Source organism: Melozone crissalis, unplaced genomic scaffold (genome assembly GCF_028551555.1).
Source record: "Melozone crissalis strain CALT ecotype California unplaced genomic scaffold, PUWL_Pcris_2 ptg000002l_1, whole genome shotgun sequence".
Lineage (NCBI taxonomy): Eukaryota > Metazoa > Chordata > Aves > Passeriformes > Passerellidae > Melozone > Melozone crissalis.
Window position 1 is genome coordinate 20,674,076 of NW_026535780.1, and position 15,187 is coordinate 20,689,262.

The 15,187-nt window shown below is 44.3% G+C and overlaps 1 protein-coding gene across 4 annotated transcripts; it reads right to left on the bottom strand.

Moving 5' to 3' along the window:
• Positions 1-1,490: 1,490 nt before the first annotated feature.
• TP53INP1 (tumor protein p53 inducible nuclear protein 1) lies at positions 1,491-13,281 on the bottom strand. Of its 4 annotated transcripts, none has more exons than XM_054281323.1 (4): positions 13,199-13,281; positions 9,827-10,108; positions 8,967-9,318; positions 1,491-4,934 (listed from the first exon to the last, which is right to left on the bottom strand). In XM_054281323.1, exons 2-4 carry the CDS (start codon positions 9,936-9,938, stop codon positions 4,685-4,687), a joined length of 714 nt encoding a protein of 237 aa, XP_054137298.1. In that variant the 5' UTR covers positions 9,939-10,108; positions 13,199-13,281; the 3' UTR covers positions 1,491-4,684. The 4 variants fall into 4 exon arrangements, with proteins under 4 accessions (XP_054137298.1, XP_054137350.1, XP_054137215.1 ...); XM_054281439.1 differs by lacking the exon at positions 13,199-13,281 and adding an exon at positions 7,290-7,323 and having other exon boundaries at positions 4,831-4,934; positions 8,967-9,315; positions 9,827-12,783; XM_054281375.1 differs by lacking the exon at positions 13,199-13,281 and having other exon boundaries at positions 8,967-9,315; positions 9,827-12,783.
• Between the last annotated feature and the right edge of the window lie 1,906 nt (positions 13,282-15,187).

The following is a 15,187-nucleotide window of genomic DNA, read 5'->3' on the forward strand; positions in this document are numbered from 1 at the left end:
CTTGCTGCTTTGATAGATGTACAGGACAAAATCTACATTTCAAAGGGAGAGATTTTACTCACTTCTTGCTCTGGGAATATGGATGCCTTGTTGCACAAATACCTTTTCACTGCTGTCAGTTAAATAGATCACTTTGTCACCCTGATTGTTTGGTGGGTGAGAATTAAATCAGGAACTACTTCTAACAACTCAGTTCATACAAATCCATGGAAGCCTGTATCCAATGTGCTGAGAGAGCTGGCTGATGTCATTTCAAGGCCAATCTCCATAAATTGGAAAGCCGCAGAGATCAAGGATCCCCAATGACTGGTGGCAAAAATCCCCACTTATTCATATAGTTTCAGAAAAAGCCATAACAACATGGAGATCACTGAGCCCATTTCTTACATCCAAGGATTTCCCGCGTTTCAGCTTGCACACACTGCCTTTTGTCCTTTCACTAGGCACCACCAGAAAAGAATCTGGCTCTGTTGCCTTTATTGCCCCCTTCAGTTATTTATATACCTTGACAAGATCCCCTCTGACTTTTCTTCCCCAGCCTAAACAAATCCAGCTCTCATCCTCTCCTGGTTATTTCTGTCCTCAATCCTATTATGCCCTGGCCTCTTGCTGGATACCCTCTAGCACATCCATGCCCTCTCCTAGTGGGAGCTCAGCACTGGACATGCCATTCAGATGTGTCTCCCTGGCCCAGGGTGGAGGTGTAACATCACCTCCTCCTCCCTGCTGTCAACACCCTGCCTGCTGCAGCCCAGCAAGCTCTGAGTTTCTGAGCCAGCTCCTTCACCACTTACAGGTGCATCTGTATGGTGCATTTCTTCAAGCCTTTCTTACCTTGAGACTTCTCATCCAAGGGTTGATCTTCATTGCTTTCACATTTCCCACATGTGCCAGGGGCCTGCAGTCCCAAAGGGTGGTCTTCCAGCAGACACCAAGGCAAAGACATGGAGTACCTCAGCCTTCTCCATGTCCTTTGTCACATGGATTCTGGACCCCTCCACATCCCTTGCCAAGTTCAGCTGCAAGTGGCTTTACTTTGCCTTCCCTAACCCCATCCCTAGGCATCTGCACAGGGTCTCTGCCCCCTCATAGGATACCTATACCAGCAGCTTTCCACACAGATTTTTTCATGGTGGTGCATGGCAGGGCAATGATAGGCAGTGGGGTATGAGCTGAAACAAGAAAGGTTCAGCTAAGTTACAGAAAAAAATCCCCCCCACAATGCACATTTCATGTAGGTTTTATCTCTGTCCTGCTCACCTACAGAGTTCCTGCATGTTGGTCAGGAAAGGCAGCAGTCAGCAGAGATGTGCAACACTGCTTGGATGTCACTGGATCAGCAATGCAAGCCAAGGCCCAGAGCAACTGCTGTACTAGAGCTAGCAGTGAGACACACATTGGACCTGCCACCTGCACAAGATGCTCAGACATTTGGATTTTCATTAACCTATAACATTAAGGAACAGACTGACAACTTTTAATAGGCCATTTTTTATTGAGAGTTAAGATCACGTTTCCCCACAGTGCGCAGAAGGCACCATGAAAACAAAATACAGAAGATCACTTTAGTAAATACACACTGGTTAAGCAATGCTACCTTTTTTGGCAAAGTGCTGTATTTTGTCTGTTTTCAGCTTGTGTTAATCTATTAAAAATAAGAGCCACAGATTCTTCCATATCAAAAGGACTGCTACAAATAGAGAAGTGGCTCTGGAGAGAAGCTGCCATATATGCATAGACTGATGTACAGTATTAATCCCAACTGAAATGTCCCTTTTGAATCTTCAAGTTTGCTGTGTAGAAGGCACAGTTTAAAATGCAAATCTGTCCATTGACCAATACATATGAAAATACAATTTCGCAAGATTCATGAATATCAATCAGTATGAGACAGTGCAAGGCCTCCACTTTTACAAGAAAAAACACACACTTTAATACAATTCAAAAAACCATATAAAAAGCCACACAGCTCACTATTAAAACAGTAAACCAAAACAAATCTAATTGCCCAATAGCTCCAGGCACAAAACAGGGCTAGACCAACATAAATACGTAAAACAAATTAACAAAAAGCCATTGATGTAGTACTATCTCACACAATAATATGGTTCCAATATTACAAATTGAGAAGCACAGCTTTGTGCAACAAAATAGTTTATATCCTGAAAGATATAGGTTTTCATCACCAGAAAGTCATCTAGTAATGCAGTATAAAAAGATCAGTATCTCCCAATTCTAGGAGCAGTCTAAAGTTGCATTTACTTGCCTACTGAGAAGAACAGACCAAGGCTCTCATTTTAATGCCTGGGAGCCTTATACTCTCAGCTCCACCTCCCCATTAGGAGTTAAGGGATTACTCACTCCTTCCAACACAGGGAGGTGGAGACTACATCTTCCTTCATTGCACTTTAAGAAAATTAAAGCTGAAGGAAAGAAGTTACTTTTATATAAAGAAAACTAATACAGGAAAGCAAAGAATTTTCCTGAGCTAGAAAGTTGGCAGCAAGGATAAGGAAGTTTAAGCTAGACAAAAAGTTGGAGTGATAAAGGTAGGTAGATAATCTGAGGCAAGTAAGAGTACTTGTGAACAGATAAGAGACTGGTGAAACTACAGCTATTTGCAGATAAACCAAAGTATTTGGACCACATGAGAATTGTTGTATGGACATGGGCACATACTGCTAAAACAGCAGTAACAAAATATCTCTTTTGGAAAATCATGGTGTTGATCAATTTTGTTTTCTTTCAGTGTCCATGTGAATTCAACTTGTCAAAAAAAAAAAATCACCAAACAACAAAACCCCAAAAACTAGCGTATCCAGGAAAGCACCTCTTGCTTTTGTACATTTAATTATTTTCAACATCCCTTTGTGACAATCCTAATTGCAGTGAAGCAGGACATCTGCAGCGAAACATAGGCTATGAATGCTGTTCCCTGTATGCTAAGTAGGTTCCACAACAATTTCAGCTGCAGAACACGCAACAGTACCACTACATCAAGGTCAATTTGAATTGCTGGGGCTTTGCTTCAGTGAAATTGAAGCATCTGGCTGAATTTAAATACTTCTTAAGTCTGGAACAATTCACATTATCGACCTTGTCTTATTTCAAGGACTCCTCACATGACTCCTTGTACCAATTTCTGTGTAAGGACTACTGGAAGACACAGCTGAGTGTAATGTTAACACTGTAATGCCCTAGGCACTAAACACAAGGGAAAACAGCAAATCACATTAAGCACTGGCAGAAAGGAAGATAAAACTTACTTTTGGTTGCCCCCCCCCTTCTCTCACTGAAGATTTCTGCTTCCTTACGTCCATTCCCATTCAATCCACTTCCCAGACTGATCTAGCAGGGTCCAGCATACCACTGGCTGCTGTGTAACACAGTTTTTGTTAACAGGTGAACTTTACCTGTAGTTGTAGTTGGCACTGCCTGCCAACTCCCAAAACATCTTGCTCAGTGCTCTTAAGAAAACTACTTGATAGTTTTGAATGGCTTTTCTTTCCTGTTGGCCCATGGAATTGCTATTAAGTCCTTCTGCCTCCAGTGGGCTAGGAGAACAACCACAGCTGATTGGTCAATTTTTATATACTGTTATCACTGTATTTAGCTCAGCATCCAATTCCCCCTACCTCACACTGCCCTTCATTTCCAGTCCCCATTAACTTGGATTTCATTTTCATAGAGAAAAAGAGAGAAAATTAGGAGAACTTTGAATAAAAGCTTCCTTCTAGTGACTTCTGAGCTACTCTCAATCTGTGAATATGAGACAATCTAATAGCCATTTGTAGCTCAGAAATAGCTGTCTATCAGTCTGACTTCTTTGAAGAGCAGTCAGCTACTGATAGGTTAAAAGAATGGTCAATCCACCATCTTTCTCCTTTAACTAGACTAGAGATTAAATGAGATAGGGTAGGGGAGATACATGCTTCAAAGACAGAAATAGTTAGAGAAACTCAAACTTTATCTGGTAAAGCCCAGTTCAGTTCTGTGTTGTGCATCTGCATGTTACCCAAGGGTTCACTTTTCTTCCCACTCCACTGTGAGGTACTACATCTGTAACACTGGTGCCATATTGTACTGCAACAATGTTGGTGGGACATTTAACCCTCTTTCAATATCCATACCAAGTACCCAGCACACCTACACAGCCCCCACTAACACAAGTAAGTTCTAGGAATTTAGATGAGATGTCCTTCTTGAAACAGCTCAGCACAGCTATGTAATATCCACTGGCAGCTGTAGAATTTCCTTGTCAGAAAGTAATCATATATGCTGAATACAGACAGATACACAAGCTGTCAAGTACTGGTCATTAAAGCACATGGCTAACCTCAAATTTTCTAACTTCGTTTTGATTAATGCAAAATGTAACTGATTTCCATCTCAGTTAAATTTCTTTAAAATACCAACTAAGAACCCATCTATACATCAAAGTTTATAAAACAGCACACAAACTATCATACTGATAGGCTTCCAAGACATTGATATTTAACATCAACATTTAGAACTTGATGCAAGATGTTCGGAGATTTATGTGTCTTTTGAAAATAATGCAACACTAGTTATGATTGTGTTCGAGGGATTGACAATCAGCTTCAGATTGACCACACTTACCTACACATGAAAACAAAAGCAACCTAAGAAACAATTAGGCCATAGATTAAAACCACAAGAGCCATCAGTAATTGAACTGACGCTGGCAAGGCTGGTGAACAAACAGTCCGTTGTGCTTGATTTGCCGAGAGTGGCAATCCCTGGCGAGGTTTTGGCGACGGAGACTGTTCCTGTTGAGACAGTGTCTTTCATTATGTTCTTTTATCCAGTGGGTAGGACGAAAGCTCTTGCTTTTTTCCAGAAAAGTTGAACTAGTAGCAAGAGCCGTGACATAGCAGTGAACACGCTGTCCTGTTTCATTTCGGGCCTCCTGTCTAGAAATGTAACAAGCAGGTATCAGTCACCACTGAGGCGCATTGGAAGGACAAGCAAAACAAAGGGGAGAACAGGGATATCAGCATCCAGCACTGCAAAAGGGAACCCTCATTCTACTGTACAGAGAATTGGGCTGAGGTAAGGTCAAGCCACTTACCACACCGGTAAGTAACATGTAGTGCTGCTAAATCACTTTCTGTGTGGGGGCCCCACAACAGCCTTAGGACTTTTGGCTCTTGCTCTACTGTGCTCTTTCTTCCCCACACCACCTCCCTAAGCCCAAGATGCAATAGAGATCAGACATGTAAGGCAATGTGTGTCACACTGCTCCAGCTTTAGAAGACTTGAGAGTTTTCCACTAGGCAAAGTTTGGTTTAAAATCATCTTGAACACTGGTGGTTCAGCCTGAAAACAGAAGCACACTAACAAAAGTGCATTTCAATTGCCAGCCACACAAGTAAATCCAAACAAACAATGTTCATGCAGAGGAATGGAAAGGTAGAACAGTTGTGACACACATGAAAAATAACTCAGACAGATTTTTCCTCAACCAGCCCCCTAAATGTCATGAGCAGTGAGTCAGCAGTTTTGGCAAACCCTTGCTTCATCATGCACTAGTGAAAAACAAACCAGCAGCCTATGCAAGCAGCGACTGAAGAAGGACTTCCCTACTTGACAGAACAATCACTGGCATTTCCTGAAACTTCCAAAGTAAAGTTAAAAATAGCCTAGCCCTTTTAAAAATAAAGCAAAACCCTAATCTGAGTGCTAGAACTGGTGTGAGACCAGTGGCAGCAGAGTTTCTTGCCTTCTCTCTCCCCACTCAGGGCCCAACAACCAGCTGCCAACTGGTCAGTGGTGCCCAGGAAAGATGGCTGCAAGACCAGGAACTTGCCCAGGCATGAGCAAGAGGTCTCTTGGGAAATCTGTCTTTCAACATTAGCATGACTTTGTCATATAAAGTCTCTTCTGGAAGAGCTTAACTAGCAATTATTGTATGATGTCTCTGTAGACACAAGTCAGGTCTGCCATGCCCACGGTACCCTTTGTAGCCTTACTCTGGGAGGCTGCAGGTGCCTGACATGAAGTAAACTCTTCTGCCTCCTCCCACTGCACACTGGAGGGAAATACTCCTTGTCATCAAGGGAATACTCCCTCCCTTCTACTTTTTTCTTATTTCAAATATCCCAATCTTGCTTTTGGATCCTTGGGTAGTTTGATATGAATGACTGAAGAGTAGAGACTGCAGAACAGTCATATGTGACATGCTGATCTTCCCCTATTTTTCACAGGTTATTATCCTATACCTAGCACTTGAAATACCAAACAAAAAGTGAGTAACAAGCACAGATCAATTCACAGTGCCTTGTAAAGACATTCTTTGCAGATTACACCAGTTTAATTTACATGAGGGTACCTGCAAATATGGGACTACTATTTTCCTTGTGGAGCAATCCCTTAGTGCATCCAACAGTGCTGGAGGTGGAACTGCAAGTGAAGCCTTTCTAGGGAAAGCTATTACAGAAGCAGAAAGCCACACCACAGTTATTGCAACCTGTATTTCCTAAGTATACCCTTAACTAGCAAAGGGCAGCAACTGTTAATACAAACTGCTGTGGTTTTGTTATATAAAAATATGACTAATCTGACAAATAGGGAAGTTTATACAACATCCTTTTGCTTTGAAAGGAATTTAAAATGAAAAAAGAGATTTCCTCCACAAAAGGAGAAAAACTGGTTTAAACTTGCTGGCTGAAAATACTTTAGCTTTTTTCCCCCCCTCTTATCAAATACTCTTCCAGCAATGCTTTGCAAACCAACACTTTATTTGTCATCAAAGTGACACTGGGATAGCAGAGGTGGTTTGAATGAGCTAAACATCCACATGTTCTTCCAAAATGCAGCCTTTCAGTACCTTAGGTGCATTTGGTAGGCTGGTACTAGTGAGCTCCATGCACTGAGAGAACAGGGTTGATGAGACTCCATCACATTGTCAAAATGCAGTTTTAGAGGGGCTGTGTCTTAAGCCAGACCATCACTACATGCACTTGCTGCTGTGCTTCCAGTGTCTACTTTGCCAGAAAGCAGGAGTGTCCTGCTCATCGTGCTACACAACCACAGCTCACAACAAACATTAAAGGCTTCAGACACCCAACCCAATCATTTCAGTAATTTTTCTGCACTTAGCATTTTGGCTTGTTAAAGCAGATGTAGTTAGGCTTGATCAAGTAATCATTTGGCACAAAGGTTAGTCCTAAAACCAGTATTGCTTTGGCAGACAAGGCTCTAGAGGAAGCAGTGTTGCTAGCAGCCTGATCAAACAAAAAGCACTGTTCCAAAACAGTAGTACTTACTGTGCCAGTGTGCCTTAAGCAGCTTTTCTTGGCCCTACAATATTAAATGGCCAACCATTAAACCACTAGAGACTTCATAACAGCTTTTGAAACTTACTCTAGTATTAGTGTAACCAATGTTCCCAAATTCTGCAGTCTACCTCAGCTTTAGACCTAAGTCTCACCCCAGTTATCACACAAAATATCCTGTACAAGAGCCTGGATCCTCTGATAAAGCAACAGCACAGAGTTCAGTGTGAAGAAACTTAATTACACACTAGCTGAAGAGCACACCTCTAGCTTCCCCAGGCACTGAAGCAGCTTAACTGTGCTGTGTAACACAAGACAGGATCCCTCTCTGGCTGAATTTACATCAGGATCCCCAGGTCAAGTGACTGAAAAGTCAGTATCCAACTTTTGAGTGTTACTATTCACTGAAAATTGTATTTTTGATAAAGTGCTAGGGCATGTCCTGCAGCCTACAGCACTCTTGCAGATTCCTTCAGACTTTCATTTTAAAGGTGCTGTCTGCTCATAGTTTCCTCCAATTTAACTTAAACTAGACCCTGATGCTTAACATCATAAACTGTCCTCCCCAAATAATTATACAAATCCCACACCAAGATCAATAGTATCAGCACTATATTTCAACATTATACAGCAGTATGTCATTTCAAAGTCACCTGTTTCTTTGAGGTAAAAACTTAAATATGGCAAGGGGCTGACTGGACAAGTCAATAGGCATCTACCTACAGCAACTCAAGCACTACACTAATTTCTTCCTGTATATCAAAGCTCAGTATACTGTGATTTTTTTTTCTTTAGTACTACTGTTTCTAAACTTAAGAGCTAGATAGTATAAAAAGTCAGTCTTTGTTACTAACTGGGATTCACAAAACACCCAATTATTTCAAACCCAATGAACACACGGGGTCATAATGGCAAAGGAATCCTCTATTTGCATACAGCCATGTTCACTGTACTGGTACAGCTGCATACACCAACAACAAAGAATGGCAGGGCATGGCAAACATGCCTCTACAATAAACCCCATGGATAGATTTTCAGGACCCAAAAGCACTTACTTTGCTAAAAGTAGAAGGTTGCAGCACAGATTTTTCACATTGAGGGGACTAAGCTTTGTGGAATCTTTCAGTTTACTTTTGCTCCACAAGCCACTTGCGGGCAAATTTAATCCTGTCCTTATCACTAGGTTGAGGAATAAAAAAAACAAAACATAGAAGCCTCTCACCTAAACCCAAAGCTACTTCCCTGTCAGGATCATTAAAGTTCTGTGTTTCACAAGGTGACTGAAAGAATACTGACTAGCAGTTATGAAAAACACACATAGCTGTGAAGGGGGCAAAGTGCTTTCATATCTACATTACTGGCTATACAGTCAACTGCCACCAGTCTACACAGGACTGGAACATACTCTGCAAGGGAGTAACAAGGCTCCATGAATATTCACTGCAGTGCCAAAATGCATACCCAGCTGTTTGCCAACACTGCCATCTTGTACAACACTTTTCTCAGCAGGCAGGCACCTGACCACTCTACACACCTTGTGTGGTACTCATGCTTCATTCACCTCCCCTGAAATAAGCTGGAAAATTCAGTATTAAGTGTCTAAGCTGATCAAGGAGAAACCAGATATTTTCAGCACCAGAGCTCATTGACAAGAGAATTCAGACATACCTGGGGCTACCTGGGCTGTGAAACTCCTCATCCCCACATGCAGCCTCATTAAGGCTGTGACAGGTGTTGTGGACAGCATACACAGACATGCTGGGATGCTCTATCAGGAGGTTCTCCATGGGACTGGTCTCCACTTTGATAGTGGTTAATCCACCTGCAGTAAAACATGGGGGAGGGGTAATAAACCAGCTCTCCTCCATAGGACATGACTCAAACTGGATGAAGCAGGACTCGCTGGCCTCCGGCAAGTGTTCCAGAGGAGATGATAAACAAGAGAAGACGGGCGAGCTGTCCGTGGCCGATGCTTCAATGAGGTCTGCTTCCTCCACGGAGCAATTAGTGCAAGTGTCTGCTGCAGGGGAGCAGTCATCAGTGGAGAGGAACCATGGATGATGGTGATAGCAGAAGGTCAAAAACAACACAGTTGCACACAGCCAGAAACGGGATATGAAATAATAATAAAAAAAAGAGAAAAATTTAAAAAAGAGCCCTGTTAGCACATACACAAATTTTTACTTTTTAAAAGCAGGGGAGGGGAAAAGGGAGCTCCCAGACAAGCCACGTTAGACATGTGAAACAACATTATCAGTAAAGCTATATAATTGCGAAATAAGTCAAATAGGTTTTATTTGTACAAGCGGTTCTGCTGAAGCCTGTGTCAGGCTTATAAACCTGACATCATTCTTCTCACCAATTTACACAGCACGTAATATTTGTTTGGAAGACGCCCTACACTCTAATCCCACACTGGTTTTGCTGATATAAAGTTTCCCCAATATGCTGGTTTGTTCACATGGAAGTAAGACAAGCAAGAGCCAGAGCAAGACAAAGGCAGAACTCATGTCTGACAGACATCTTACCTATAAAGTCAACCAGAATCCACTCGTCATCTTCCTTCTCACTGAACTCTGGCTCTTGGCTGGACAAGCTATCAATCTCTCCCATGAGCATGTTATTTAACCTCTGGAACATTACTAAGGCAGGAACAAGACTTTGGCTGGTAGGTCTTTATATCCAAGGTTCAAGGCACAGCTCACACTACTAGCAGAGTGGCACAGACTTGAGATTAAAGTGCATAGATGCTTTATCAGCTTAGGTACAGGACATGCGAAAGCATGACTTGTAAACAGTTTACGTGAAACCTGGAAAAAATGATGACAAGCATCTTAATGACAAAGCCACAGGTAACATCCCTAGAGAAACAAATTAGAAGCCCCTTGTTAGTGCAGTCTGAGGTACCAGTGGACATTTTTCCCTGAAGAGAGGCAGCTTCAGTGGCATCTGCCACCCCCTCCCAGCTAGATACAAACAGAAACCGCAATCCTAGGTCTCTCCTGGGAGCTGAGTGCCTTTGTCTCAGACCTCTTCCCCCAAAAAAGGTCTGTGTAGGTGTCAGTCCCCCCTTCTCCTAAGGGAGGAGGTGTATAGGACTCTTGTGTCTACACTCCCCCAGCTCCCTCCATGTCAGAGAGACACCAAGGGCAAGGGCAGGTTTTCTGCTCCAGACAACTCACCTCCCCTGCTGACACAGAGGAGCCCCGGTGAGGGCTACCCGGGAAGCCCAAAGCAGTGCTGCTTCTCTGTTCCACCCTGACTGCAAGTTAACACAGTAGCAAGGCACATCCTGTCTTCAGGTTCAAAGTACACCACAGAGTTACCAGCGAGATCGTGTTCACAGCAACCACCCAACTAGTCAGGTATCCTAAATCTAAGGAACATGGAAAAGTATTGGATGTGTTTAACTAAACCCAGTGCTTATTTCTCAATTCACTCCCCTAAATCTACATGTAATTGGTCACTGTAAGCCTGACCTCTGCATTTGGCAGTGAAGATGAAAAATCCCATTAGTACCAAGAAATTGAATGTTTAAACACCCCAGAACTGCCTTTGATATTTATGTATGAGCCAATAAATAGAAGCCATTAAAGCAAGTAAAAAAGCAAAAACCATGAGGAAAAATATTCACCAACTTAACAACAAGTTATTTTTGCCCATAGCAAAATTTGAATCATCACAGCAGGTCAGAATTATTACTGATTAAATACCTATTTGATTATTAAATAGGAAAGAATATATCCATGTAAGACAGTATGACTGCCTGCATTCAGAAAGGGAGCAAGACACATGACAATGGACAAACCTAGATACTAAAAGATACAACTCATGAAGAATATTATTTATATATAGATCAGTATACCTTGCTTTACTCTAGAACTCTAAGGCCACACCAAAGAGCTGTTTGGTCTCCTGTGTCATCTTACCCCAGGAAACCAGACCCCATCACCCACTTGTTCAAGGGAAGGACAAGCACTTGCTCCATGCAGCACTGCTCCTGTACACATTTATGCAGCTTCCTCCTTGTTCAGACAGCACAGGAGGAGAGGAGCAGAATTTAAAGTAGTCTTCAGGAGCAATATGAAAAGGTACAGTGAAACTCAAGAAGTTATGCTCAAGAGAAATGACTGACTGCAGGAAAACACAAGGCTAGAAACAACAGGCTCAGCTGCAATAGTGATACAGGTCTATTTTTAAGGACCACACTTGAAAATGAAACATTAGGTCTCTCCTAAAGAGAGCTACAAAAATTACCACAAGGCTAAAGAAAATCAACAAAACTTTAAAAGTGGTAAAGCTTAACAGAGGGAAAGAAAAAATTACAACAGTAGTCAATTATGTGAAGAAAGAGGCAAACATTTATTGTCTTCTTCTATACCCAGAGCAAGCAGAAGTGGCTGTAACTGCAGTAAAGTTCAACTTTCAGTGGTTACTAGCAGGAAACACATTTAACCATTAAGGTCTCTAAGCCCTGGATGGGTTACCTAAGGAAATGCCAAATGCCTACAGTGTTCCCAAGCACCTTCTTGAGAAGGTTTGAGTGCTTCAGTTATAGGCAGAGCTTACTATGGATAAGGAAATGAATTCTAAGTGGAAGTTTAAGTCTGTAGTTTTCCAGTCACCTTCCACATCCTTCCCTAACTCTCTCCTGGCACCAGGCCTATGAAAAAATGAGTTTGTTTTTTCTTTAGGCTAACTAGTAAGCCATTGTGTGACTGGTGATCAGCACTGGCTTTCCCTGTACTCCCACACACGTGCGTTGTCTCTTTCCTAGATCAAGCCTGGAGGTACCTTCAGGCAGAGGCTTCCTTTTTGTTCTGTGCAGAGTGGAGCAAGATGAGAGCTCACACTCCTCTAGTAAGGCTCCCAAGGCATCACAGCAACGTAAAATAATTACCCTCTAGCAAGTAAGAGAGAGATCCCTGTTTCTGAGAATGTGAGCTAAACAAACCTCAGCTTTTGACCCACAAATGACTTTCTGTAGATCAAAAGCAGTTTGTCCCATTTTTCCCTTCCCCCACCCCAAGGAGGATCCAAAGAAACATCTGAATCATTTTGTCCTGGTTTCATCTCCAGCTGGGCTTAAAACCACGGCACATTTAGAAAGTGGTTGATGCTTTGACATCCTTTTGGACAAGCGCCTTTAAAATAGCTCGTGTGCTATTGTGCAAGCCAGGCAGCACAAGAGAAGTCAGGCTGCTATCAAGGGCCATCGTCCGGGGAGGAAAACAGGACAGAGACGAGAGAGGCTTTCGGGTTCTTAGTCAGGAGCTGTCAGCGGCAGGAAAACACAAGCCTGGGAACAACTGACTCAGCGACAGTAATGATTAAGAGGCTGTTACAGATAACACACCGAATGAATGTCAACAATACAGTATCGCTGCAATTAAAAAAGTATTTTTTCCTTTTTTATGGGTTTTTGTTTGTTTCTAACCTAGCAAAGGAGATGAGGTATGCGCTAAGCAAAAAGAAAACACAACCAAAGAAGCACACAACCGACCCCCCAGTCGGTCCCACAGCAGCCCCGAGCCGGAGCCAGCCGCCGATGCCCCGCGCCCCCCGCTCGCAGCCCCGCGGCCGCCGCCAGGAGGCTCCACACGGCCGGGCCGGCGGCGCGGGCTGAGCCGGCACAGCCGCGGCGGCTGCGCACCTCCCCGGCCCCGCGCCGAGGCTGCCCGGGAGGCGGGCGGCCGAGACCGCCGACTGCTCCACAGCCGGGAAACCACCAAAAGCCCCCAGCCCCGGCGCCGTCCCAGCGGAGAGAAGCCGGGATGGGCGCACGGGAAAACGGGGGCTCCGCCGCTGCTGCTCTCCACCGCTCAGACGGTGGGAGCCCATCGCACCCGGGCCACCGGCAGCGCGCCCGGTGCCCGCAGCCCACCGCGCACCGAACTCACCGACACCACACTGCCCCAGCCCCGCCGCCTCCGCGGAGCCCTTTGTTGTCAGGGCCCGGCGCAGCTGACGGACCGGCCGCCGGCCACGCCCCCCCGCCCCTCCGCCAATGGGCGCCGCCGCCGCCTGTCGCTAACGCACGTGACGGGAGGGCGGGGAGCGCAGGGGGCGGGGCCCAGCGGCTCCGCCCCGCCCCCGAGGACTGCGGCGGATCGGGCGGGCCGGAGCGGGGCCGTGGCGGCGTTACCGGACCCTGGACCGGGACAGCTCCGCCACACCGGCCTGCCCACAGGCCCCTGCAACCTGGCCTTGAGCGCTCCCAGGGATGGGGCAGCCACAGCTCCTCTGGGAAACCTGTTCTAGTGCCTCACCACCCTCACCGTGGAAAACTTCATGGTCTCCCTGGAGCCTTCTCACGGCGAAACAATCCCAACTCTGTCAGGGATTGCCTCTTCTTCACAGGAGAGGTGATCCAGCCCTCCACTCATCTTGGTGTCACTCCTCTGAACTTGCTCCAACAGGTCACAGAATTACAGAACAGGAGAGGTTGGAAGTGAGCACCGAGGGTCATCCGGTCCCATCTCCCTGCTCAGGCAGGGCCATCCCAGAGCACATGGCACAGGATTGTGTGCAGAGAGTTCCTGATATCTCCAGATAGGGAGACTCCACCACCTCTCTGGGCAACCTGTTCCCATGCTCAGTCACCCACAGAGTTAAGAAGTTTTTCCTCATGTTCAGGTGGAACTTCTGTGCATCAGTTTCTGCCCGTTGCCTCTTGTACAATTGCTGGGCACCACCATGAAGAGCCTGGTCCATCCTCTTGTCACCCTCCCTTCAAAGACTGATGGACATTGGTGAGGTCCCCTCTCAGGTGCCTCCTTTTGGGGCTGAACAGGCCAATTCTCAGCCTTTCTTAGTAAGAAGGATGCTCCAGCCCCTTGACCACCTTTGTAGCTTTCTGCTAGACCTCCAGGAACTTCATATCTCTCTTGTAGTGAGGTCCATGTCCTTCCTGAGGATTAGATCCAGGACTCCAAGTGGGGTCTTAGGGGAGCAGAGTATAGGAGAAGAGTTACATCTCTCAACATTTATTAGGCTGAAGCACCTTAGCTGGGCTGTGAAGCCCTAGAGAACTCATGCACTAGATCACTTACTCCATCTTTTTAGGAAGAAGATAGAAGAGGCAATGAATGTAAATGCAGCACTTTTCGTTTTAGCTGCTCTTTTCTCAGAAAGGAATTTCCAGACAGTGAAATTACAGTCCAGGAGAGCTGGTATGGTTGTGCTGCACACCTTCAGCCACTTAATATAACTGGGTATATCAGAAAGTTAGTAGTCACTTCAGACTGCAGTGAGTGCTGGATGGGCAGAGATCTGTGTCCTTCAGAAGATGCTGAAATGAATCAGTGATATGTTGGCAAACAGCATTTTACATGCAACATGTCCTACCAATTTAGGATATTTCACAGTTTCAGTTGTGCTGTGGAACTTGGTTTATTACAAAATAATAGCATTTTGTAATAAAATACTATGTGTGCACAAGTGTGTTGGTTGCTAGAGTCCAGATAAACTTGATCTTTTAACCTCAATGTTTAATGATATCTTTTTTGTCTACTTTTTTGCTTTCTCTTTTTTTTTCCCCTTCATTTTCTGGTAAGGACAAAGCTTCTCTATGTAAAACAAAGTAAAGTAGACTTTGGAAAAATGCTGCAAAGGGCCTTCCTGTGGCTGGGAATAGGTGGTGTGAGTTCACCAAGAGGCTGCCTAGCTGTACAATCTGCAATATTTTTGCAAAAGCTTCAATTAGCTAGCATTTGATGATACTTTTCCATGCAGAACTAGCCATTTCTGAACTAAAAGATCAACTTTCTTTTTATAACATCAGCACTAATCAAGGGACAAGGGACATAAACAAATAGTATATTTGATTGAGTTTCAGTTTATAAGTTGAGCAAGAAATGAGAATGCTTACAAAGTCTCTTCAGTTTTCA